This window comes from Hibiscus syriacus, unplaced genomic scaffold (genome assembly GCF_006381635.1).
Source record: "Hibiscus syriacus cultivar Baekdansim isolate YM2019G1 unplaced genomic scaffold, ASM638163v2 tig00009009_pilon, whole genome shotgun sequence".
NCBI classification, from domain to species: Eukaryota; Viridiplantae; Streptophyta; class Magnoliopsida; order Malvales; family Malvaceae; genus Hibiscus; species Hibiscus syriacus.
Window position 1 is genome coordinate 796,037 of NW_024062181.1, and position 26,900 is coordinate 822,936.

Sequence of the window (26,900 nt, forward strand, 5' to 3'; positions counted from 1 at the left end):
CTCGAGTCCAAAGAGTTCCTCTTTGTTAAATTAAACTGCATTCACATCATAAGATACTCATAGCAAATGGGAAAGAAAACAAGTTAGGGTAAATCACACTTTTCCTAGGATTTACTCATTTTACAGTAAGTCTCTATGCAGCAACTTTGGTTAACGGAGCTTCGGCCAACTACCGTTCGGCTGTTGTCATTTGAGTAGCGGTTGTCATCGGAGTTGCAGAAGTCTCAGGTCGTGGTTGGAAGAACTCGGTATAGTGGAATTCAATCTGTAGTCGGTGATGTAACGGTGTTGATGCCATTAAACCCTTCTTGATATCTGCCTGCAATTCCCTAATAGGTATAGCAGCCAAAAAGCTCTTAATGTATTCCTTGCAAGACTCCTTTCCTCGGCAAACAACCTCCTCAACGTCCTTACTCTTTACCGATTCCTCGGGTTTGGTTGCTACGTACCCTGCAACAGAACTGTCCTCCTTCCTATTGACCTGTTGTTGAACCGGTGAAATTTTCAGTTTGGTCGCAGCTGTTGCGATCTTCTCATCACCAGTTGGTTTATCATCTGCTGATTGAGCCGTATTTGCTAGCTTGTGAATTACGGTACTGCTGTCGAATTTCAAGATGTAAGCTTGATCGCATCCCTCATAAAGCCTCTCTCCCAATGTGTCGATTATGTAGTAAGCTTCAGGTTCGACCTTGAGAATAAAAAAATGATCGTTCCAGCTAACGATGTATACCTGTGGTTCACCATTATTAAGGCATTCTTCACTGGCACGACTAATCTCATCCCAGATGTTATCAAAAGACATTGCACCATGCAAAAAGTCAAATCTTCCCTTATTCATCCCCTCTGGATGGAAAAACCCGATAAAGGACTTTCCTGGAACTACAGTAAGAGGACGTATTTTCGCTTGGAGAACCGTCTCGAGATCGAAGTGTTTATCAGGAAACCGCTCCCTATAGGTTTCATTCTCACAGAGGTTCCTCCATTCCAACGAACCGTCTCTGATCAAACTATCGAATTGAGACTTAATTGGCATCAGATCACGGTTATTCTGAAACCAATCAGCAATGACAGCAACAAGGGCAGTACATGCACTTTCACCGGCTGCTCTCTCGCTCCGTTGATCAATAGAAGCAAAGAAGACTTGCGCTTGAAGCTTCATGTGCCCATCACGGCTTACCACTTCCTTTTGTTCCCAACTGCCGATAGCAAAACTATCATCCCCAAATTCAGAAACTGATGAACGATTCACAGATGAATCTTCATCCGTCTTGTGCCACTGCCAAAAGAAATGGTAGTTAGATTTAGAACTTCATATGCTTTAACTCAAACTACCAGAGTTTATAAAAGAATGAAATGCGTTAGAATGTAGGATATAAAAATCTCGAATCAAATACATAAACACATGCATCATGAGAGTTGTATGAATTCATAAGAACATCAAGACATAACACGGAAAAACTCGGGATTAAAAATCCGATGCAAGAACATTGATGATCAAAAGATGTAATCAGAATTAAAACTAAATTAAGAATCAGAAAATTATTCTTACCCCAAGTGCATGGGATTCATCAGAGCTAAGTTGACGGCGGCGGTCGAAATCAATGTCATCCCCGCCTTCTTCTCCATTGGATTTCTTCAACAATGGTTCCCCTTTAACTTTCGGAGATCTAAAGTTCAGCTTCCTTTTTCTCCAAGGCAAAATGCTGCGCTTTGAATTTGACAGCAAGGATGTCTCCGACACTGATGCAGCAGAATCCTCAATGTTTGAGGAGCCAACATCAGATTTACGGTTGCTGTAGTACACCCAATCCTCACCTTCCTCGTTGATCTTCATGCTGGAATAAAACGATCCTCCAGCATAATTTGCATATGCCAGATTACCGTAACTAAATGATTTTCGAACAATTGAGTCGTCCTTGCCCTCATCCGTTTCTCCTTCCTCGAAATCATCAAGTGAATCTGTGTCCAACGGATACTCACCATCATCACTCCTAGCAGAACACCTTCCTTCACTGCCCTCATCCTCTCGACAGGCCTTTTTAGCTGTCCTGGTAGAAACATACTCTTTAAAAATCTTAACTTTTCTAAGACCAGCTTTAATCGCAGAATGCTCATCCTTTTCCATTGAGACCGTTTCTCCAGATCGGACAGGTGATGCAACAGGCACTAATGCTCTTTGTACCGGCTCAGTGGCTTCTTGGGCAGTTCGTAGTTCCAAAAGGCTAAGTGATATCTACACGATTAATGACAACCTAAAATCAGAACAACAACCAATGAATCAAGCATAGTTTAAGTGAAGGCACATACGTAAAGTTGCGGACCAGGCTCAGCAGCACCAGCGGAGACCGTGAGCGGGATGTTAAACTCAAACTCTTTCTGTTCAGCAGAAGCATATTCAGCGAGGTTCAGGGATGCCGTCCCGACAATGACAGGAAACTTGTTCTTAGGTCCCTGGTTCAAGCCCTGCATCAACAAAAGCCGCTTCCAATTAGTTCAAAGAGATAACTTCTCAAAACCGAATTCGATAAACAATCCCTTGAGGTAAGAATCCTGAATCCCTCAGCCTCCAATAATCAGTTAATCAACCATATTATTATGTTCAAGTGAAGCTACAACACTCAAAAAGTTCAGACAGAACACAATTGGTCCAACAAATATGTAAAAAAAAATTTACAAAATTCATAGGCATGGACATGAAAAAATTCATAGAAAATTCAGCAAATTTGAAATGCCTAAAAACCCAGAAATTCTCATAATACATATAATTTTCTAAAAACACTTACATTCAGGACACAGAAAGCGATCTCCCATGGATGAAACGCGTTGTCTTTATAAGCCGATAAGCTACAATGGGTTTGAAACTCCTCGTCCCACAAAACGACGTCGTTCGCGTCAACGCCGTCGACTTCTTTCGTGAAATTCCTCTTCACCGTTCGCCTCAAAGAACTGAGGGATGTCTTTGGACCTTTCCATCGAATCTCCACCGTTAATTTCTCCGGCTTCTCTACACCTTGCCTTACCGGATCCCAACCTTCCAGCCTCCTCACGATTAATTTCACCTCGTACTTTTTCGAAACCAGCGGCGGCCATGGTCGCCACTTCATCATCTTCACCACCATTTAAAAGAGAACCCAGAAAAGGAAAAAGAAACGTGATTTCCTTGAATTGATTGCAGAAAAACAACAAAACCCAGAAATCTAATATGTTTTCTCCCTGGATCTTCTGAAATATAAACACAAAAAGGAAGGAAAGAGACAATCTTGAGGGTCCTTGAATCAAAGAGAGGGTGGTTAAAGAAATTATCAAAAATGGAGATTTTTAAAAGTTAGAAGTGGAATTGATTCGATTTGGAAGAACAGACAAAGAAAGACCAGTCGTTATGAAAGAGTGAGAAAGGAAAGGATGGTTTTATAATGAGAGAGAGAGAGAGAGAGACAGAGAGAGGTTAACAACTACTGCAAGGATTAAAGGAGGTTAAGGGAAAATCTAGCAAAGCAAGAGATTAACAAATGTTGGAACTCCTCAAAATATATTGTTGTAGAAGATAATTATAAATCTTAAATATAATTATACATTAAGATCTAAAAGTTTTTTCTTTTAACTTTTTATTGGTAATCTTTTCATCTCTTTTTTTTATTTGTTGATCGACATCAGCACAAATTGTAGCGTTGGTTGTCGATCGTCGATATTTTTTATTATTTATTTGTATGACACGTTATCTTTTATCTTTTATGACATGCTTTCTTTTCTTTTTTTACATATTTTCGATCGTTTGGTCGTTGATTTTATTTATCATTTTCTAAGGGTTTATTAGACATCACCACAATTGATCAATATGACGCTTATCTGTTATATTATTGAACTTCTCTACTTTGGACCTTTAGACTGAATTTGGATACTCGTTATTCGTTTGTGGATAGCTTTTCACATCGTTCTAGTTTGATTTGCGGTTTGTCGGTAACATTTTAGTAGCTTGATCCTTTTTGTAGTTTGTTTGCTGATACGATCAAATATGTTTGTATATATCTTTGTTCGAGTTTTCTTTGTTAGATTTTAATATTTCCTTGTATCGTCTTTATGTGATTACAAGTTGTTAGTTTTGTTTCAATAATTATAGGAAATTATTCTAATTATGTGCTTAATTTACTATTATGATTGTAAATCTTTAATTTACAAGTATGATTATAAATCTTTATTGTAATTTAATATATTTCTTTTGAATAAAAATTAGTAATTTCTTTCAAAAAATGATACATAAATATAAAAATATTATATTAATTTAATATTGATTTCTTTCAATAATGACATGGCGTTACCTTAAGGTGATATGCTAGCATTATTTTTAACTTTTTAACTGCATGTGATTAAAATGAAACCAAATGTAAAATTAGGTATGATTTTAAAACAAAAAAATTGAGTAACCAAAACGTAACAAAAGTGATAGTTGGGGTACTAAACGCATAATTTACCCTTTTTAATTTAATAATTTTATATTTTATTATATAATATTTAGTTATATATATTTTTAAAAAATTGTTGATATTTTTCCCAAATCAAGTTAGGGAGTTTTGTATATATATATTTTTTATTTTGAGAAATAAATTAAATATTCATACATATGGATATTTTTTAACAATGACAAATGAAATGAATCAAAATTACGATGCATTCAAATATAGTGTACAAAATAGGGACAATAGTCACACAAAAATTCATGCAAAAATAAAAATATTAAACTCAAAGAGACGAAGAAAAACGAAACATTCTCTTGAGAATAACGTTCAACATAAAAAAAATTTATAATCTTCATAAAAAACTCTATGTCTCTGTCAAACGAGATGTTGCGAAGTGATAAAGAAGTAGTGCGCGAATCAAACTATCTGGCAGACTGCTTCTATACACAATTCTAATTATATCGACAAACAATCTTTTACCAAATAAAAAATCTGATTATACGTAAATAAACCAATCAAAAAACAAATGTCACGAGAATAACATCAAAACAACATCAAATGCATGCTAAAAAAATGTATAAAAACTAGGTATGCATATGGTATAATATAGATAAAATATATGCGAGTCGAGTAATTGTAAATTCGAGATTTCTTAAATAAGGTACGAGATTCAAATTATTTAGATAAAAAATTAGTGTCTGAAGGGCTTTGCCTATCATTTTGAAAATTAAATCTGACTTAATTATGAATATAATTGAAATTCATTTAAGTTTCATAAACATCGAAATTTAGGGTACCTTTACCTTCCAACCATCCATCGTGGGGTGTGGGGCAATTCCATTTTAGAGCCTTAGAACTTGGGCAAGCCATCATCAACTTGCATTTGCTTCAGCATTTCTTAACCTCAAAAACATTTTTAAATGATTGTTTAGTTGGCCAAACTGGTGATAAAGCTTAGGACCCTGTGCCCCATACGTGGGGTTCAATCCAGTTACTATACCTCAACAGCATAAGTTTAGACCCTTTTGTCCCCGTTAGATTAACACTATGGATGGGCATGGACTCGAACCCGATCCGATAATTTTGAGTTTGGGTTAGATTGGGTCGGGTTTTTTAAAGATGATGTTCGAGTCGGATCAAATTCAGGTTTAGGATGAAAATATTCGATCGGACCCGACCCCTAAAAAATAATTTTACCTTATACATTTATGAATAATTACAATAATACCCCTCTATATATTATTTTTTTCAATTAAATTATTTTTATTGAATAAAAATAATATTTTATTATTATTTCAGATCTGGTCGGATCGGGTTCGGGTCGGGTGGAGGTATACATTTTCGGATCTGATCTGGACGAAAGATTGACACTAACTTTTTAAAATACAAGATTTGCAACGAATGAAAAAATGCCACGTGTTAAAACACAATATTTCATTAGACGATGGTATTGGCTTGCCTGTGGCCGCAGTGTGAGCAACAAATGGCCGTTACCCGTGTAGGGTTTGAACATACTTTTAAAGGCTTAATTAAATAATAAATGTCTAAATTATATTGTTTATTCATATTAAATATTTATCTTTTTTTGTTAACATATACTTTAATATTTTTAACATTATCATTATAAGTGTATAATTCATCACGACCGTTTAAAAAAGTGAACTACTCAAATTTTTTTTTTATCTTTTTAACGTTTTAATCGTTTATTTATTTTAGAAATAATCGAAAACTAACCAAAAGCAAGCCCTGGCCACTTTCCTCCATTTTCTTTTCTTTTCCTTTAGAGTTTATACCATTTTCTATTGATAATATCAACTTTTTATTCGATTTTGTTTAGCTGACGACGACGACGATTTATGTTGGTGTCGACCGTCGGCTCTCTTCTCTCCTTGTTTCTTTTTTATTTTTTAATAAGAATAATTCTGACTTTGTGACACGTTTATCTCTGTTTTTATGACACGTTTTTCTTTGCATTTTTGGCACGTTTTTCGTCTTTTTTTCAATCGTTTGGCCGTTCATTTTATTTTATGTTTTCTCATTGTTGTATTTGACGACGGTATGACTGATCAAGATGGTGTTTATTTGTAATCCGGTTGATCTTCCCTGTTAAGGACCACCAGATTGAATATGAATACACGATCTTACGGTCGTGGATAGTTTCTCATGACACACGACTCTGATGTGTGGTTTTCAATGGTCTTAATAGCATAATCCCCTCTCATAGTTCATTTGTCGATACAATCAGATTTACTTATATCTATTTTTTTGTTCGAGTTTTTTGATTGAACTTTTAATATTTTCCATGTATGTCCTTATATGATATAAAGTTACCAGTTCAATGTTATAGAAAAATGTCTAAATTATTACGAGTAACTTTATCTTGTAATAGAAAACATTAAAATCGGGTTATGAGGCAAATCTATTGATTCGAACCGAATAATTTATAAAATATTATCCCTTAAAAAGATTTTTATTTTAAAATGTGTTTTTATTTTGTCAATGCTATTTGCCCTTATGCTTAGCTTATAAAAGATATAGGAAAGGAAGTACCCATCACCCCAATAATATTTCCGACCTCTCTTTCCAAAAAGTACGATTAAGACTTTCAATAACATTTAATATATATACATAAATTATCTCAATAATTAAAAAAATTAATTTTAAATTCGAGTATCAAATATATCAGAGATATAAAAAGCTCGAAATGTATAACCTTATACTCAATATATGTGATATAATTTCATCGTATTATTCAAGGATTATAGAAGTTAAAATCTAAAAAAATTTATAATTTTAATTTAATCATTAAATTATGACTTTATTTATAATTTATTATAAAAAAATCATAAGAGTCTTTTGAGCTAATGTTTTGGCGAGGAGTGCTTTCCGTTGGTGGTGTGGGTTATTGCCACGTGTAACACTAACGCTTGGGTTGATTAGCTAATCATCAACTTTTTGACTAAAAAACCAAACTTTTTGACTAATCAAACATCATTAATCTATAGAATTTCTTTTAATGAAAATGACATCACCTTCTCTCTTTCACGCCTTAAAAAATAATATTTTATTAATTTCTTTTTTAAAAAATTAACAATCAAATCCAATTCAATTCTTGAAAAAAAATATCATCATTTAATAGATTTAATACATTCATAATAAAATAATTAATTTTAAAATCATATTAATGTTACATTTTTTCTATAAAAACATATGATAATATTTTAAATTAGTTTTGTATAATTTTTCAATTTCGCTGACAATGTATAAAAGAATTATTCTTAAAAATATTTTCAAATGAGAACAACCATGATAAATAATAAATTATTTTTCTTTTTATACTATGAAAAAGTAAAGTAGTGGGATATTAGTAGGGATGGGCATGGGTCGGGTTTTTGGTCCACTCAACCCGACCCGAGAAAAAGGAGTCATGCATCGAGACCCGACTCGATCCGACCAAAATAAATTTTTACCCGATCCGAAATAATAATAAAAATTATTTTTATATAATAAAAACAATGACTTAATTGAAAAATTAATATATAGATAGATATTATTGTATTTATTCTTAAATATATAAGATAAAATTATATATTTTTTTCGGGTCGGGTCGAATATTTTTCACTCTAAATCCAAACTCGATTCGACCCGAACATCACATTAAAAAAACCTAACCCAAACCCAAATTTTTTTTTAAAAAAATCCGACTCGGGTCGAGTCGGAACCCGTCGAGTTCGGGTCCCATGGCCATCCCTAGATTATTGCCGCCCGTTTACGAAAAGCTACAAATTCAGTCGGAAACAAACCAATTGGCTGCTGATTATCATCCTCATTATTAAAACAAAAGTTTTAAATATTTTTTAATATCCTATAAAAACTGAAAATATACTGAATCGAAATGAACAATCCCTTTCGGCTCGGGTTTCGATAGGATCTCTACAATTATGATTCATAGGCAGCCATTAATGGGGAGCTTGGGAAAGTCTAATGAGGGCCACATACCAAGACGCAGCCATTAGTGAGGTTACATGGTGTAGGGGAATCCCAGGAAATGGTGTAGTTTTGTGTATTCGGACTGTGTTCGGGTATTTTCTCGTTTTATAATCGTGTTTAAATCTAAGTGGTTCGATCATCCTGGAAGCTCAAACATCTATCTGTAAACCATTGGATTTCATGCTCTAATCATCTTTCAAGTGATTGATATTCAGCAAGATATGAATTGAAACAATGAAATGATTTTAATCATGGTGAAAGCTTGCGTTCACTTTTTAGAGCAGATTTTTGTTGCAATACAGCTTGAGCTAAAGAATGCTTACCTTCTCTATTCAGACCATAAAAGACAGTCCGAAAATTGACGGCACTAGGAGCGATCCCTGAGTTTCGCATTTCGGATAAAAGCTGCATAGCTTCCTCGGACCTACCTAGTTTACAAAGACAGCGAATTAACGTTGAGTAAGTCTTGAAATCAGGCTTCAGTCCGTTCATCTTCAAATGGCGGAAGATGTTCCAAGCATCGGCAACCTTTCCCGTGTCCATGTAGCCGCGAATCATTGCAGAATAAGTAACGATAGTTGGCAGACAACCTTCCTTTTCCATTTTTGCCAAAACCGCCAATGCACTCCCGAGTTGCTTCTCCTTGAAGAAATGAACTATCAAGGATGTATAAACATGGACGGTTGGATGAATGTTGGCCTGCTTCATGGAGTTCACCTTAGCCAGCGCTTGTTCGAATCGACCCTTTCGTAGTAGTGCATGGACAAGGCTTCCATAAACATACTGATCCAATGGGGACTGTTCCGTCCCGGCATTATCTAATATTTCTAAAGCTTCTTCGAGTCTCTCTATTCGACAAAGTGCCCTAATATACAAGGAATAACTTAGTGGAGCTGAGAATCCAATCTTGCTGAGAGATTCCACACAGCTTCTGGCTTCTGTTAGCTTGTCAACTTCACATAAACAGCCAAGATATGTTTCAAGCAACTCTTTGTCGGGGACAAATCCAGCACGGATCATTTCTTGGAAGATTTGAACGGCTTCATCTACCTTCCTACCTTTTCTCCCGCAGAGTGATATGATCAAGTACTTGTAGGTACTAGCGGTTGGATTAAAACCGTCGGATTTCATCTCAGTTAAAGTCCTCAACGCAATTTCGGTTAGACCAGTACGACCATATTGCATTATCATGATCGCCCACGTATCCGATACTAAACAACCCCTCCTTTTCATTTCATAGAAGAGCCTTCTCATGTTCTTGAAATCTTTCCCACATCCGGAGATTTTGATAGCCATGTTGTAAGTTTCTAAAGTGTGCTGATAACCGGCTTGCTTTCCTGCCCATGAAAAGAAATTTAAAGCATTTTTACCATGCAAACTGCTCTTTCGCAGTATTTCCACAACAAGTTCTGGTGTGAACTTAATGTTGCATCTCTCCAAACCTTTTTCAATAATGAACCAATCCTTTGAGGATGATATTATTCTATACACTTCTTCCGGGTCTTGCTTGTTGAAGGCCTTCGAAAGGGACTGTACTTGGTTACAGTCTGTCCTCTTGGGTTCTAAATGTTTATCACCCGAATCGGGGAGGAGGTCCTGTCCTTTGAAGCCGTTATTGCTTACCTCATCGGCCTGAGAATGAATTTTACTAATTCTCTGCAACTTCTTTAATTTTTCAACAATATCTGTCTCTCCATTTCTCTCCATGCTAGATATAATCCAACGGTATATCTCATCATCTCGTATGACTACCTTTTCCTCCTGCATTTTGCATAAAACCTGAAAAATTTCATCTTTCTTTGCAACTTTACCAAGCTCCTTAATGAATACTGAATATGCTTTCCAAGTGGGTGTAATCCCCCTATCCTCCATCGAATTGAACACTTTCCAAGCTTCGGATATACGGTTTTGGCCAACATGACCTGCAACCATGGCCATAATAGCAACAGTATCAGGTTCAACACCTTTCTCCAGCATCTCATTGTATAAATCACAGCCTTTCTTATACTCCTTCGATCTAAAGAGGCATTGCATTAGATCAGAGTAAGTAGAAACCGTTGGCAAGAACCCGGATTCCTTCATGGTTTGGAAAAGATCAAATGCCTTGGAAAAATCATTTCTTCTCAAATACCCATTGATGATAATCTCATAAACCTTCTCGGTAATCAGTTGTCTTCTCTTCATAATATCAACAATCTCCATGGCATCGGCAATCCTATCAGCTCTGCACAACCCTTTGATCAGAATCTCGAAATAATGGGGGTCTAAAGACAAATCTTTCTTCCTAAGGTCCCAAATAAATTCTAAAGCTTCCTTGATTCTTCCAGAAATACAGAAACTCTTCAATACATAGCCATAAACTTCTTGTTCTGGAATCTCAGAGACCCTCATCATGTTATCCGCAACCAAGTGAACCGAATCGTTATCCCCTGATTTCGCTACGCAATTCAGTAGCATCTTGTATGAATTTGAATCAAGGCTCATTTCCTTCTCAACCATCTCCTTGTAAAACTCTAATGCTAATTCACCTTTTTCAGCATTGCAAAAAGCACGCACCATCATCGTATAAGTCATTGTGTCGGGTTCAAAACCACATTTCTTCATGTTTTCGAAGACTTCCAGCACTTTGCCAATCATCTTTGACTTCCCATATTGTGAAATTAGAATTGTCCAAGTCTTTATATCTTTCTTACAAGATTTCGCCTCCATTTCCTCCAATATCTTCTCAACCAGTCCATATTCTTTAGCCTCACCACTTACATACAGAATGGTATTAAAAAGTTCAGTTGTATAACGAAAACCTTGTCTAACCTTCACCCAGTTGAAGAATCTAAATGCTAAATGAGGCACCTTAAAGCACCTTTTCAACACTTTCTCAACAATATCTGGTTCAAAAGAAAACCCTGATTTATCTAATTGTTCCTCCATGGAAATCAAGGCGTTTTCAGCTCTAACTATCTTAGTTATCTCATGAACCACAGGACTAACATCGAATTCGACTGAATTCCCCATTTGAGTATCATCCAAAACCGTTACATTATCCTCTGTTCCCAGCAATCCACTCTTCTTCTGGGAATTTTGACAAACCACTGGCCTGCCTGACAACGGTTGCTCAATAAACTCAAGCTCACTGGCATTGGTTCCTGGGGTTATTGAAAACCCAGATGGGATTTCACCTGAGATTACTTTAACAGCTCCAAAAATGTCAGTTATTTCATTCCGCTTCTTTTCCACCAATTCACTCCTCTGCTGGGCATTTTGACAAACACCCGGCCTTCTAGACAACGATTGTTCCATGAATTCAAGCTCCCTGCCAGTGGTTTGTGGAGTTATTGAAAACCCTGATTTGGTTTCATCTGGAGTTAATTCAACAGATCCTAAAATATCAGTTATTTCATGGAAGAGTGACGGTATGCTACAAGTTTCAGCTTGTTGGGCTTTCTTCGCTTGTTTGGATGATTTGGAGAGTGATGAAAAATGAAGAGCGAGAGTCTTATGTCTCGAGAAATGGAGGCGAATCCCGGATTGTGAATGAAAGTGATGGAATCTGACTAAGTACCTCATATTCAAGCAAACCTTTTGATCTCCACTACCTTTGTTGCCGATGTTCAGTTTCCTCCGAAAAATCGAACAGGGTGGTCTTGACCTGAAAATGTATATGTTTATTTTTTAGGGTAAATTACATATATGACCACTTAACTACCCGGATATTTTAACATGACCACCAATCTTTTAATTTGGTTAATTAGATCACTTAGGTATTTAAATGATGCTAATCAAACCCCTTGCAATTAATATTTAACGGAGTAATTGACGTGATAGCTGAAAAATTACATTTTATTTTTATGATATATAATAATCATAGTTATATTTTTATAAAATTATAATTTATTGTAATTACATGATAATAATATTTATATTTTCATGAAATTACATTATGGTGTTCATCAAATACACCCTTAATACAAAATTACAACACGAATCTCATCCAAAAATTAAAAAAATGTAAATGTAAATGTAAATTCAAATTCAAATTGCAATGCATAATAAAGAGAATATTTCTCTTCTTCTTCTTCTTCTTCCTTTTCAAAGGGTTTTTTTACATTGAAGAATCCCTCTATACAAAACCTGCCTATTGAGAGGCATTTGAAGAAGCTGTCGTCTATCAGCATCATCACCACCGACTCCAGCCTACTTTGCAATGGCCGCAACACTCTGAATTCTCCTCCTGTATTCTTTGTTATTCGACGACGGTTCCCTCACATCATCAGCAAAACGAACCCTTTTCTTCACTTGACATTTCCCATTCCCTAAAAAAACCCAGAATTCCATTCATGCAGCAATGTTAAAATAACCTAAACAAGAACATCAAAAATAACATGCAAGCATGCATGCATGCATGTATTACCAGCCAATTCGAACTCGATCTTTCTCAAGAAATCCGAGAAGAGGCGTTTATGGACTTCATTTGCAATGAAAACTATACTTCCAGAAACTGCAAAGACTGCCATGAGCCCCAGCCTTGAAGATCCAGTCTCCATTTCTTTAATTTTCTAAAAGATTTTTGTGTTACTGAACAAATGGATACACTAAGACATCTTGAAGAGAGAACGATGAAGAGGAGGAGTAGGTGGATGGATGGTTTTTATATGTGAAGATGATGAAACAAAGGGGATGAGAAGGATAATTATTAACTAATAACACACAGCATCTTGCCTTGTACGCTTAATTTTGACTTATCCTTGAAATAAATTCTCTAAATATTCAACTCAAATTTGGTGGTTACTTTTAGATAATACTAAAACAACGTTAAGGATGGGAATTTATGTAATTTATTTTAGTAAATATTTAAATTTAATATTTTAAAAAAAAAATCAAAAAAGTCTTGTGCTTGAATTTGACTTTTTAAATAAATAAGATCGAATCAAATTAGACATAAATTATCTTATCATATGTAATTGTACGGTCTCTTGTAATCCATATAAGAATACGACTCTTCTTTAAATGATGGAACCGATCTACCGAAAATATTTTTTTACGTTAAATCTTTATGTTCTTTATTTTATCGTTTTATATTTTTTGTTATTGTCTTGCTTTCATTATTACATCGTCAATCTTAACACACTCGTACAATGACCTTGCTTAAAGGCGACCTCTCAACCCAGTTTACTCCATTTGTAACCACCAAGATTTGAACTCCTGACCTACTTAAGAGACCTAGTGCCTCATTCTATTAGACCAACTGGTTGTTAGTATTGGTATTTAATACAATGTATCTTACTATTCTATCCTATATGGTTGTCTCTAAATGAAATCTATGGCAACTAGGGCAAGCTAAGTGGCACACTCGCCCACAACAAATATCCTTATATATCTGAAACATCAAAGTGCATGAGCCATGGGGACCAAATGTTTGCCACTGCCAACGCTGTTAATACCCAAGTGAAGGGGCAACCGCTCGTTGATGTTCCAAAACCTTTCAACTTTCGTCACGACAACAAACACCACTTACCTTTTCCCTCCCCACAATCTTTTCATTAAGAACACAAAAACAAAGCAAAATCGAATCATAAACTTCGATTCTGTCTTATCTTAAAAACCCCTGTTTTTGTTGCTGCCCAACACCTTTTAATTATCAGATTGTGTTATTTTCAAATCGAAAGGTTTCTTTTCTAACTTTGGATGTCTGGGTTTTTATGTGATTTACTTTTGATTGATAATACTGAGAAGAAAATGAAGTTTGGAGAGACTTTTAGGGAATACTTGCATGGTGATCAAGAATGGTTTTTAGATAAGTTCTCATGTTGAGTACAAAAGGCTTAAGAAATTGTTGAAAAGTTGCAGGATGTGTAAAGCATTGCGTGATGAAGAACAGAATCCAGCATTGTCTCAGTTCTGCCAATGTCAATCTTGCCCTGGTGAGTTCATTTTCTTATTGGTAATTTCTTGATGAAGAACTTAACTCTGTTGATGTTTTTTCCTGTTTGTTATTGGTAGTTTACATGAACAATTAAGTTAGCGTTTGCATTTTTAAAAATTTTGGTTCTTTTGCTGATATAAAGTTCATGATACATAGTTTTCGGATGATCTTTTAATGGATTTCTTCATCTTTCAGTGTGTGATCAAATGTTCTTTGCTGAATTGATGAGGGAAGCGACGGATATAGCTGGATGCTTTAGTTCCCGAGTCCGACATCTCCTCCATCTTCATGTTCCCACCAGTATGCAGTGGTACGTGTTGCGGTTGCGCCAATGCTTCAAGAACGACCAACAAGCGTTGGTGAAGGAAGTGCGGATGTTAATCGAGTATATCATGATGAATGCGACCGCTATCCGTAAAATCCTAAAGAAGTATGATAAAGTATCTATCCAATATCCTGTTTTTTTCTCGATCACTTTGAATTAGACAGTTTCAATTGATTTTCAATCGGTTTTAGGTGCATAGCTCTTCTAATGGGAGGAACTTTTAAGTCCAAGATGAGGGCTGGACATCTAGAGCTTTTGCAATCGCCATGGCTGATAGAATTGGGAGCTCTTTCAATGAATTTCAAAGGATCAGATGGTGAAGCAGCACTCATTCAGTTTTCCAGTTCGTTTTCATGCGACCTCGATGTGACGGAACCGGTGATGACATTGATGCTTCCGCATTCAATAAAGCTGGAATACAACTTAAAGTGTGCTATTTGCTTGGTAAGCAGTAAGCACGTAACTTCAATGTAGATTTCCGTTCTTTTTAAAGGCAATGTGTTGATCCCATTTTGGTTTTGATCATTTTATCTATCGCTTTGAGTTGTGGTCATCTTTTCTGCAAATCTTGTGCTTGCTCAGCTGCTTCTGCTATGATCTTTCAAGGACTTAAAGCTTCGACTCCGGATTCAAAGTGTCCCATATGTAGAAAGGTTTGAATTTTTCTTTAAAATACCCATATTTGACATCCGTCTCCGACACATTTCGATATAGCTTATCAATCGTAGCCTGTGTGTCGATGTTTATCCGCTCATGTGCAGGCAGGAGTTTATTCTAATGCAGTACACATGCTAGAGCTAGACCTGCGCTGATTACGAGAAGGTGGTCACCAAAACTGAAAACTCCTAATTTCTTTTATGTATATTCGAGTATACTTGTATTAGATACACACAAACATACATACATTCATCTATATATATGTGTGTGTGCGTGAGAGAGACTGAAACTCGAGCCGAAATTTGTTTACAGGCACAGAGATTATTGGAAAGAGAGACTCGTTGCGGAGCGCGCAGAGATGGTGAAACAGTCTAAGGAGTTCTGGGAATCCCAAACAAGATGCTATACCTAATGAAACTTATGATCTTCCAGCATTAAAGCATCCATTATCATGTAGCTGTCCATTTCATAACAAAGACCAAGCAAATTATCAAAGACTATTGTTGATCTATCGTATCCCAGATGCCTCATTTTCTGCATTACTCGCTCGGCCTTTTCGACCGATCTTTTCGGCCTTTTCGACCGATCTTTTAGGCAATTTAATTTTGTCACCATTTAGAGAGTTAAATTTATTAAATTATTTAAAAGTAAACTAAAGATCGAATCAAAATAATTTATAAATATTGAGGGTTAAATTTAATGAAATTTTTAAATTGAGACTAAATAGATTAGAATATGTGAATTTGGACGGAATCTTAACTGATAAAGAAAAAAATAACGTTAGTGACTAAATTTACAGAAAAAATAGTTTGATGATCAAAGTAGAAAAGAGTGAATAGTTTGATGACTAATGTTGTAATTTAGGCAAAATACTTGGGTACCAGCTTGAGAAAATGGTATAGCTTAGATACTTGTTTGTAAATTAAACATTTTTATTTCACAAAATATAAAGTCCTAGTTGTTTAGGTACTAAATTGGGGAAAAAGTATAATTTAAGTACCAATTTGTCATTTAAGCTATTTAAATTTACGAGAGGCAGTCCAACTTTTTTCCCCTATTAATATAGTTCCTGGTAGCTAAGGATCGAAGCCTTAGTCTTCTATCTTAAAAAAAAAAAAAAAACCTTACCCTTCACTCACTGGCCACTACAATTTCCGATTTAAAGCTCAGATCAATAACCTCGCCGGAGAAACGCTGTCGCATCTCCGACATCCAGGTAACTCGTATTTCTCCTGTTAAAATTTGTGCTTCAGCCGTCGATCGCGTCGTTTTTTTTGCCTTTGTGTGTGTTTAGGTTTTCTAATTGTCTAGAAAAGGAAAACCTTATTGACATATTTCTTTGTTTCTTGTTTACAATTTAACTAGAAATGAAGAAAAAATCTCTTTATTCATGTGAATTTTGAGAAATTTATGAGAAGGAACTCCACAAATAAGCCTAATCTAGTTAGGTTGATAATTGGAAAAGGCATTTAGTAAGACAGTGACGTTGATAAGATTTCGTGACCTTAAAATTCTGTGGGGAATGCTTATATCTCCAGTAAAGGCGAAATGCTATTAAGTTGATAATTGAACTCTTTGGTTTGGTTTGTAGAATTACTTGCGACAAATTCTGGGCTTATTGGGTTTTTCATCAGGTTCAGGCTATAATAATCATCACTTTTTCAGTGTTATCTTGGCTACTAAGCTCTTGTTTTATTTGGAATTTGTGTTAAAATCTTTAAGATGATTGTTTTCGGTGTTGGGGTGACTAGAGATGGCGACAGCTACATACCCGCCGCCACCACCGTATTACAGGCTCTACAAAGATTACTCACAAAACCCTAAATCAGCACCAGAGCCTCCGCCTCCAATTGAAGGAACTTACGTTTGCTTCGGTGGCAACTACACCGTGAGTTTTCTCATTTTATTTGCAAATTACTTACTACAATTTGTAAATTATTTATGTTGTTCCTTTTGGATGTAGACTGATGATGTGCTTCCAAGTTTGGAAGATCAAGGGGTTCGCCAACTCTACCCTAAAGGACCTAATATTGGTAATTTTATTATCTTGCTTTTTGATTTTGCGAAACCGTTGAATGGAGTTCATGTTAGCTTGGTTTTCATGGTCATTAGCTGGTTATAGTTGTTTTTTATGCTTAATTCAGCTAAGCTAATATTTTTCACTATTAGTTTTTGAAAGGGGTCTTATGGAAATCCAAACATTCTATAAATTATGATGAGTGATGAGAATATGTTAGAGCTAATCTAATTTCATGAGGTGGAAATTAGGAGGCTGTTTTTTTATAAGAATTAGGAGGCTGTTTTTGAGTGACTTTTAGATCAATTTGTACTCAATTGCTTATTTTCTGTGGGTTTATGTGGCTATAGAACCCTTGGATAATCCAAATCACCGATCATTTCACTTTGCTGTTATACTTATTGATGAACATTACTTCTAGATTTCAAGAAGGAATTGAGGTCACTTAACAGAGAATTGCAACTACACATTTGGAGCTTGCGGATGTTCTCATTGAGAGACCATCACAATACGCTAGACGAGTGGAGGAGATATCTCTAATATTCAAGAACTTGCATCACTTGCTAAACTCGTTGCGCCCTCATCAGGTAAAAAACCATTGTCCCATTATCTGAGCAGTTCTTTCCCCTGCTTGTTTAATGCTTTTGAATTCATTTGGTTCTTCTATGGTTATATTTGTTACTGCAGGCTAGAGCAACACTAATTCACATTCTAGAACTTCAGATACAGCGCCGTAAAGAGGCTCTGGAGGATATTAAGAGGTATGTTCCTAAAAATATTGGAGAAACTGCTCCAAGCTAATTTTTTCTGATGAAACAGAAGAATTTGTTCTTTGAACGTGCAGTTAAGAAAGAGCTTCTTAGAAGTATTATATGAAATATGATCAATGATGCCTCTCTGAAACTTTTGCTATAATTATGAAGATTACAATAATGCTTCAGTCACATATATTTTCGATAATGGTTAATGGCCTAGGATGAAATTTAATCCTCCCATGTGTCGCTTTTTTTTTAGTTTCCCTTTCCTTTTCAGTCATTCACTAGGGGCAATTTTTACTCCGAGAATGTAGAAGGATTTTCCTCATATTGTTTATCAACTTAATTGCATTTGCCTTTCACCGGGGACAATGACATTCCCCTCGGAACTCTGGGTTCGTAAGATGTTTTCAATGTCAATGCCCTCATCAAATTTCAACCTTACCAGTTTAGGCATATGGTTGAAATTTCTTCTCATGTGGTCTTAGGGGATAATAACTCGTGTTAAAAGCCGTCCCGTGATCTACCTGTCCGGTTAGCAAATGACAGAATTTACTTGCTTAGTTCTGCAACTTTGTTTCATTGCTTGTCCAGGAGGCGAGAAGAAGCACAAAGACTGCTCAAGGAGTCGCTTGCGACCTTAGACGGACAGTAGTACACCGGGTTTGAGCTTGAATCGTCATGAGGTTGATTCCGTAAACCGAGCTTACATTTTACATAAATTCTTGGAGTCTTAAATAGATTCAGAGTTGTAGTTAAAAGCCTTGACATGCTCCCGACTTGTGGTAATTTTCTTTTTTATTGATGAGGAATCACTTGCAGACTGTAAAATTACAGGGGATTCTCTTAACATTTTCATTTCACTCTAGAGTTTTTAAATTGCCCAATGTGTTCAAGGGATCAAGTTTGGATTTTTTATGAACATATTCCAAAATATAGGTATTAAAATAACAAAAATAAATAAAACAAACTTATTTTTATGAATAATTAAATAAAATGTTTAAAACTTAAGGTTGTGTTCGATGTATTGAGAATTATCTAAAATCAATGTATTGCGGAAAAGATAATTTTTATCGGTCTATATGGATCGGAATTTTAAATTTTATAATTATTTTGAATATCTTAAAATTTTACAGGATTTTATAATATATATTTTTTGTTTTATAAAAAAATAAAAAAATATTTTGAAATAGAGCGGATTTCTTTTTAAATAATCTAGACTCTAGAGTGATTATAAAATAATATTTATTTAAAATTTTTCTTAATTTATAAATAATACACATCATGCATTTTGTAAATACAACTGTTAGAACATAAATTCTTTAAAAAAAATAATTCCATTTTATTATTCTATTTGACTATTGATGTCAATCAATGAGTTGGGTATGGGTCAGGTTTTTGATCCACTCGAGACTCGATCTGATCCGACTAAAATAAGTTTTCACCCAACCCGAGCTGACCTGATATATAATTTAAAAATCCGACCCGACTCGACTTCACCTGAAATAATAAAAAAAATTATTTTTATTCAATAAAAATAGTGACTTAATTGAAAAAAATATATAGAGGGATATTATTATAATTATTCCTAAATATATAAGGTAATATATATATTTTTTCAGGTCGGATCAGATATTTTTTATCCTAAACCCGACCCAAAACCCATTTTTATAAAAAACTCAATCCTTTCGGGTAAGATCGAATTTGAGTCTCATGCCCATCCCTAATGAATAATTTGAATCTCATATTTTAATTATGTTTTGCATTAAATTTAAATGAATCGTATTAATGTCTAAATCGATTATTAGACTGATAAAAGAAATTTGATTAAAATAATATTAATAATCGATTAGAATGATTACAATTTGATGACCAATCAACAATCCAAATAATAACTAATGAATTAATTCATTTAAAATAGGGTAAATATAGTAATGGTCACTGAATTTTCTAAAGCTTTCATTTAGGTCCCTCAACTTTTAAAACTTGCAATACAGTCTTCTAACATTTAGTTCGTTTGTAATATGGTCCCCTACGTAACTGTTGAAGGACCATATTGCAAACAGAATAAATATTAGGGACTGTATTACAAGTTTTAAAAGTTGAGAGACCTAAATAAAATCTTTAAAAAAATTCAGTGACCATTACTATACTTTACCCTTTAAAATAAGAAGATACGTTGTAATAATAATACCCTAGTTTAACAATCTTATTTTTATTTGATCAAAAAACAATCTTATTATTCTTATATATTTGAGGCGGCCAAGGGCAACAGTCCGTTATGGAGGGTAATGATTTTAATTTGAAGGGAAGCCCCCCATATTGTACGGTCACCAACCTAAGATTCGTAGATTTTTTTTCACACTCTCTCGTTTTTTCTGAGCTGCAATCTGCACGCGACATCCAAGGCCTAAGAAAATCCAAAGAAAATAAAAAGACAAGACAAGAGACAACCAAGAATCTAATCTTACTTGTTTTCCGTTTTTTGGGGGATATTTTTTGCTTATTAATTGGATATTTTTTTTGTTTTTAAGTGTGATCTACGGAAAAGTGAGTGGCTAAGAAGGCATTTTAGAGGATTTCAAATTCTGGGTTTTTGTTAGGATTTTTTTTCTGGGTTTTTATCAGGTTTGGGAAATCATGAGAACTTCATGGGCAGATTCTGTGGCAATCTCTGCATCTGAAACTGTTGTTTCAAACAACAATCCCGTGCCTCGTCCAACTCGACCCACTTATGTCCCTCCCCCCTCCGCAACACTGCAGTTTACGACGCGCCTACCCCGTCAGGTCCGCCCACTGAGAGGGCGAGTTTTGGCGGGAACACTGGTGGTTCCCGTTGGGGCGGGAGTAGTGGGACTAAGCCTGAATACGGGCGTCAGATGCAGGGGATGGTTATGCTGCAGCCGGACGAGATGGTAGCGGCAGCGGTAGGAATAACAGAAGAGGCTGGGAGAGAGAGAAAGGGAAGTAAACCCATTTGTTAATGATGATAAAGTATATGATATGAAACAAGGTTTTAGTGAACAAGAGAACACCGTGATCAATTTCGATGATACGAAGATATTCCGGTGGAGATTAGTGGCGAGAATGTGCCACCTCCTGTAAATACGTTTGCCGAGATAGATTTAGGTGAAATGATGAACCAAAACATTAGGAGGTGCAAGTATGCGAAACCGACTCCGGTTCAGCGATATGCTATCCCTATCGCATTAACCGGAAGAGATTTGATGGCTTGTGCTCAAACCGGGTCAGGGAAGACAGCTGCATTTTGCTTCCTATTATTAGTGGGATTATGCGGGAGCAGTACGGACAGAGAGCTCGAGGGGGACGAACCGTTACCCTCTCGGTCTCATTCTATCTCCCACAAGGAGCTTTCTTGTCAGGTGAGATTCTTGGAAACATGTAATCTCTTCGAATGGTTTAATGTGGTTTTGTTCTGATAATACACTTTCATACTGATGAGGCCAAAAAGTTCTCGTATCAAACCGGTGTCAAAGTGGTCGTTGCCTATGGTGGAGCACCGATTAACCAACAGGTTGTTATTGCATCAATTCGGGTTTTACAAATTATTCTCACTCTATATTATGATGCATCTGGCTGTGCTATGTTATATCAATTTAGATTTTGACTCAACTAGTTCTTGGTTTTTTCAAATGTGTTGTAGTTTGATGTCATTTTTGTCTAATTATGATATCTTCATTAAGCTATTAGATGCATTCTGCGTTGAAGATGTGATTTTGCTGAATTGTGCTAATATGGATATTAGCTTTTTAGAACTTTAGCTATGTTACTTGAACTCGGATGTATTGTCAGATACGGTATATATGTCTGAGGCCGGTATGTTTGATTTTCTAAGGTTTATATCTATATATCTGGTCTTGTTGTTGCTTTTCACTGTATGTTTTAATGGATTTTGTTTCTTATCTTTTTCCAAAAGTCTCCAGTCTTGCAGCTTGTGGTTCCTTGCAAACTCCTACCTCCCTATATCTGATTTCTGATTGTTTCCTTTTTTCTTTTTCTTTTGTGGTTTTGTTCCATAGTTGCGGGAGCTGGAGAGAGGAGTTGACATTCTTGTGGCAACTCCAGGACGTCTGGTTGATTTGCTAGAGAGGGCCGAGTGTCATTGCAGTCAATTAGGTACTTGGCCCTTGACGAGGCAGATCGCATGCTTGATATGGGTTTTGAGCCACAAATCAGGAAGATAGTAGAACAAACGGATATGCCTAATCGGGGTGTCAGACAAACAATGTTGTTTAGTGCCACCTTTCCAAGAGAGATACAGGTTGGTTATAATTGTTAAATACGGTTTCTTTGTTGATTCATGCTTTCTGTTATTTGATGTTGAAGTTGCATCTTCTGACAATTCCACTCATATGTTTCACACTTATAATTGTAAATTGTTTCAAGTTTTACCAATTAAACCACATAATCCTTTGCAAATGGTTACTGTGCAGAGACTTGCATCCGATTTTCTTCAAATTACATATTCTTGGCTGTTGGGAGGGTTGGCTCAAGTACAGATTTAATTGTTCAAAGGGTTGAATTCGTTCCGAGTCTGATAAGAGAAGCCATCTCATGGATCTTCTGCATGCACAGAGGAAATGGGGAGCATGGAAAGGTAATGCAAGACTACCATGTATGGACTGCTTATGTTCCTTTATCCATATATATTTCGATCAAATCTGGTTACCGTGTTACTCGGTATATTGTTTGATGAATAATTTCTGTCCGACATGATAATTAATAGCCGTGTGTCTTTGACTTAGCAGCAAGCTTGACTTTAGTTTTCGTGGAGACTAAAAAAGGGGCCGACTCATTGGAACACGGCTGTGCATTAATGGATTTCCATCGACGACATCCATGGTGATAGGAGTCAACAGGTAATTGTTGAGAATAAATTGCCGAAGAGAAGTGAAAGAAGAGGCCTTTGTACTTGTGTGATGTGCTTTTAATTGTATTGAGCATTACTTCCATTTCGTGAGTTCTAAACTATGTTACTCATACTCGAGTTGAGTGTCGGTTGCCTGTATATGTCCACCATGTCATGAGACTCGGGTCTTGGATGCGGTTACTTCAAGAAGAATAAAGAGTTTGAATAACATAGATGCAGACTTGAATATTAAGAATTTTGCTGGAGCCTGAATTCGACAAAAGATCTAGATTTCGCATTAGTTAGTATGTCTTTACATAATGACACGAGTTTGTCTGTATGCAGGAAAGGGAACTAGCATTGAGATCTTTCAAGAGCGGGAAGACCCCAATTTTAGTAGCTACTGATGTGGCTGCTCGGGGTCTTGATATACCCCATGTAGCTCACGTTGTCAACTTCGATCCTAATGACATTGATGATATGTCCATCGGATCGGTAGGCGGGCGTGCTGGTAAAACAGGGTTGGCCACCGCTTTCTTTGATGAGAGCAATTTGTCACTGGCAAGGCCACTAGCTGAGCTAATGCAAGAAGCAAATCAAGAGGTGCCTCCATGGCTCACCCATTATGCCTCTCGGGCTCCTATAGCAGTAACAAGAATCGACGATCTGGAGGGCGTTTTGGGGTTGTGATTTCAGGCGGGAGGAGTCATTCGGTAAAAACCCGGATTACTATGGCGGAGGAAGTAGTGGTACTGCATTCGGAGTTCCTTCCGACTATGGTGGAGCATATGCTCCCGGTGTAAGTGCATGGGATTAGGTCCCTACTCTGACTGTATCAATTTTTTCTCGAGTATGTAGGATTGATCACATATGCTCGATGGTAACCATAAGAAACTAACCATTTAAGCCTGTCTGCTGGTCGCGGATAACAGTCGTAGTTCGGACGGCGATATACAAAACTAACCGGTTAGGCCTGGGTGTCTGAGCTTTTGCGTGCTCGGTTCGGTGAGAAATATAGGTAAGAGCCTAGGATGCAAAAGAACATGAAAGCATATTTTGCAACCCAGTTATAAGTATAGTGATGAAAAGAAAATATGGCATTTGCAGCTCTGTACTGTCTTAATATGTTTTATTTTATTGAGTGAATAATTTTTCTTTATTCTTATTTTAGATTTTAGATTTACTAATAACTTTATAAAAATGATTATTAAATTGTATCAAATTGAAAGGGAAAATTAAATCTCAAATTCATGGTAGAGGGACTAAAAGTAGAATTAGACCTCTAAAAGAGAAGAAATAACTCACTAATAATGGAAAACATAAGCATCATATCAACAAAGCGTGCCAGTCTTGCGATCAAATGTACGAGTCCTTGCTTCGACATATCCACGAGCAAACCGGAACACTGCCACCGATCACCGGCTCTCTCTGACGGCGGAAAACACCGGATTCCGCCCCATAACGGTAAGGATGCTTCCATTATATTTCCCTTCCTGAAAGCAAAGTATAAGCCATCAACAGCTAGCTAGCTTCGGTCTGCGACGTTAAAGCATATATCCCTGCGCTCTTCCCACAAGTCTGGACCCTATATCGGGGCTGACCGTCAATGGATATATCAACACCACCACACCGAAAGGCGACAAGGCGTCGTCGTTAGTGCTTTGGCCACCGGATAGCGGTGGCGTTTTTGCCCGTGACTGTTTACGTTTTGGCTTTGAAATGTTGATTAGTTGCGCCTAATTAACCAATTACTGTAAAACAATATATAATTGAGAATTCGGTAAGAAAAGTTATATAGCAAGTGGTTTGGTTAGAAAATTTGAAACTTTAGAATATAAATATTTTAAAGCTTTAGGATTACTTTAGAATGGAAGTCATGTTTGGGGACTTATATTAATTTGAAACTTTAGGTAATTAATGTAAAGATAATAGGAAGGATGATAACATTTCAATCCATATATGTTCGAGAATATTTGTAAAATGTAAAGCAAGATAAAAATGGAAACGCAGTTAAAAGAACTATTATGGACCGAGCTGTGATCTGAAATCTTTCTAGCTCCTAGCTCAGTCGTCTTCTCCTCCGCGCACGAGAGTCGCCGCTGTCGACATCGGAAACCAGCAAAACGTCGTTTCTTCTCCTAGAAGATGAAGCTGAAAGCGATACCGCGGAATCTATCTCGACGGTGGTGTCCATTTGACTCTCCGAGTTTATTACAGCAGCAATGCTTGAGAACGAGTCTCTATCATCGACTGCTGGTGGCTGCTCCTGATTTCTTCGCACCGAGTTGCCTCGGAAATGCCTCCGCCACCCTTTCCGCTGAACTCAGCGTGGATGACAGGGAAGTCAACCTTGCAGCTCTCCGCAGGTACGATTGTCGTTGAAGGTACAAGAATGAATCCTGGAGGACGCAACATCGGTTCCGGGTGTACTGCTAGGGGTCAGGTCAACATCATCGAGTGGCACAACTGCATTTTGCTCTCCTCGGAATTCGCGAGATGTCAAAATCCTGTTCAGCATGGAATCGGTTCTTTCTGCAGTTCCCCGGGAAATTGGCCTCCCGTGGTGGAGTCAGGTCACGAACCAAATCAAATCTGCTTCCAATCCGGCGAATCATTTCCTCCACAGGGAGATTTAAAGGAGTCCGTTGAATGGTTTGCCTCCAACTATCCACTCGCCGTCCGTTGGGGCGAGGAGGGATCTTAAAACCAGACTCCTCTTCCGGCTCGTGGATAACATTCCCACGACCAAATATCGGGTCAGAGTTTTAATCGTCACTTCTCCTTTGCAGACAGGGCACTCATTTGCATCCGAATGCACGTGCAACCATCGGTAGAGGCACGACCAACAAAACAAGTGACCGCAACAAGTCACAACAGGTTCCCGAGCCAAATCGAAGCATATATTACAATCGAAAAAACTCCCATCATTGCTAACACCCTTCTCAATATCATCCTTTCTATCTTCTGAAACCCCATCCTCCACAAACCCATTGGTGGCTTCACATTCTTTCGGCACATCATTCGTTCTTTCCTCGGCAGCCACACTGCCCTCACCTGCCTGCATCGTATTCACACCGCCGAGTTCCCCTAAATTGATCGAATTCCACTGAGAGGCTCTGAGTCTGCAGGAATTGGAACCTGATGCCATCTCCTCGCCTCCGCCTAACCACTTCCCGGATCCTATCGAACCGGTTATCAACTAAACCATCCAAATTTACACCTTCATTCGACAGTGATCCGGACCCGGTGTCAGGGCCGGACCCAGATTCAAATCAAGGTTCATTGTATCAGATGTTTCCTCACCCATACAAATGCTCCAAGAAACCTTATTTTCTAACAGCAGATAAACCCTCCTTATAATCTTCACAAATCTAACGCACCCAAATATAAAAACCTTAAATTTACCCTAAAATTGAAGAAACCCATATCACAGAACCATAAAACTAAACAAAATTCATCAAAACCCCTAAATTTCTTTTTACCCTAATAACCAATAAAACCCAAATCCAGAAAAGCCCTTGCTTGATCACAAATTCATCAACACCAAAAGGTAAAACACTGATTTCTTCACAAATTTCATGATACCCAGATCTAAAACCCAAATTCACCCTAGCGTTATATCATCAAGCTGAAGACTTCAATTACGAGAACAGATAAACATTGAAAATTAATGGTAAAAATAGAACTTATTGAAGAAAAGAAAGACCTGGCCTTAACAGCCGCAAAAACTCGGAGCTTTTTCAATGCTCCTGGGTCACTGAGTTCGGCTTGACTCGCCATGGATTGGGTCAGCGATCTTCATCCTGTTTGGAGAGAACAGAGTGAAGAAAAGTAGAAAGAAAAATTAGAAATTAAGAAGAAAATTTTTGGGAGAAATTTTTAGAGAAATTCAAGCAGGCCTAAGGGGAGAGA

At 36.7% G+C, this 26,900-nt stretch overlaps 2 protein-coding genes and 4 pseudogenes across 3 annotated transcripts; 3 read left to right on the forward strand and 3 right to left on the reverse strand.

The window, feature by feature from the left end:
* Window positions 1–5: 5 nt before the first annotated feature.
* Window positions 6–13,350, reverse strand: LOC120202884. Of its 2 annotated transcripts, XM_039203236.1 has the most exons (5): window positions 13,300–13,350; window positions 2,784–3,139; window positions 2,308–2,463; window positions 1,550–2,233; window positions 6–1,276 (listed from the first exon to the last, which is right to left on the reverse strand). In XM_039203236.1, the coding sequence occupies exons 2-5, from the start codon at window positions 3,117–3,119 to the stop codon at window positions 170–172; spliced, it is 2,283 nt and encodes a 760-aa protein (XP_039059167.1). In that variant the 5' UTR covers window positions 3,120–3,139; window positions 13,300–13,350; the 3' UTR covers window positions 6–169. The 2 variants fall into 2 exon arrangements, with proteins under 2 accessions (XP_039059167.1, XP_039059166.1); XM_039203235.1 differs by lacking the exon at window positions 13,300–13,350 and having other exon boundaries at window positions 2,784–3,384.
* Window positions 8,694–12,050, reverse strand: LOC120202762 (putative pentatricopeptide repeat-containing protein At5g06400, mitochondrial). The gene has a single exon (XM_039203140.1). The coding sequence runs from the start codon at window positions 12,006–12,008 to the stop codon at window positions 8,694–8,696; it is 3,315 nt and encodes a 1,104-aa protein (XP_039059071.1). The 5' UTR covers window positions 12,009–12,050.
* Window positions 13,351–14,135: 785 nt separating the features above from the next.
* Window positions 14,136–15,893, forward strand: LOC120202723 (annotated as a pseudogene).
* A 536-nt stretch (window positions 15,894–16,429) lies between these two features.
* Window positions 16,430–18,949, forward strand: LOC120202704 (annotated as a pseudogene).
* A 1,715-nt stretch (window positions 18,950–20,664) lies between these two features.
* Window positions 20,665–23,889, forward strand: LOC120202885 (annotated as a pseudogene).
* A 1,107-nt stretch (window positions 23,890–24,996) lies between these two features.
* Window positions 24,997–26,387, reverse strand: LOC120202886 (annotated as a pseudogene).
* Between the last annotated feature and the right edge of the window lie 513 nt (window positions 26,388–26,900).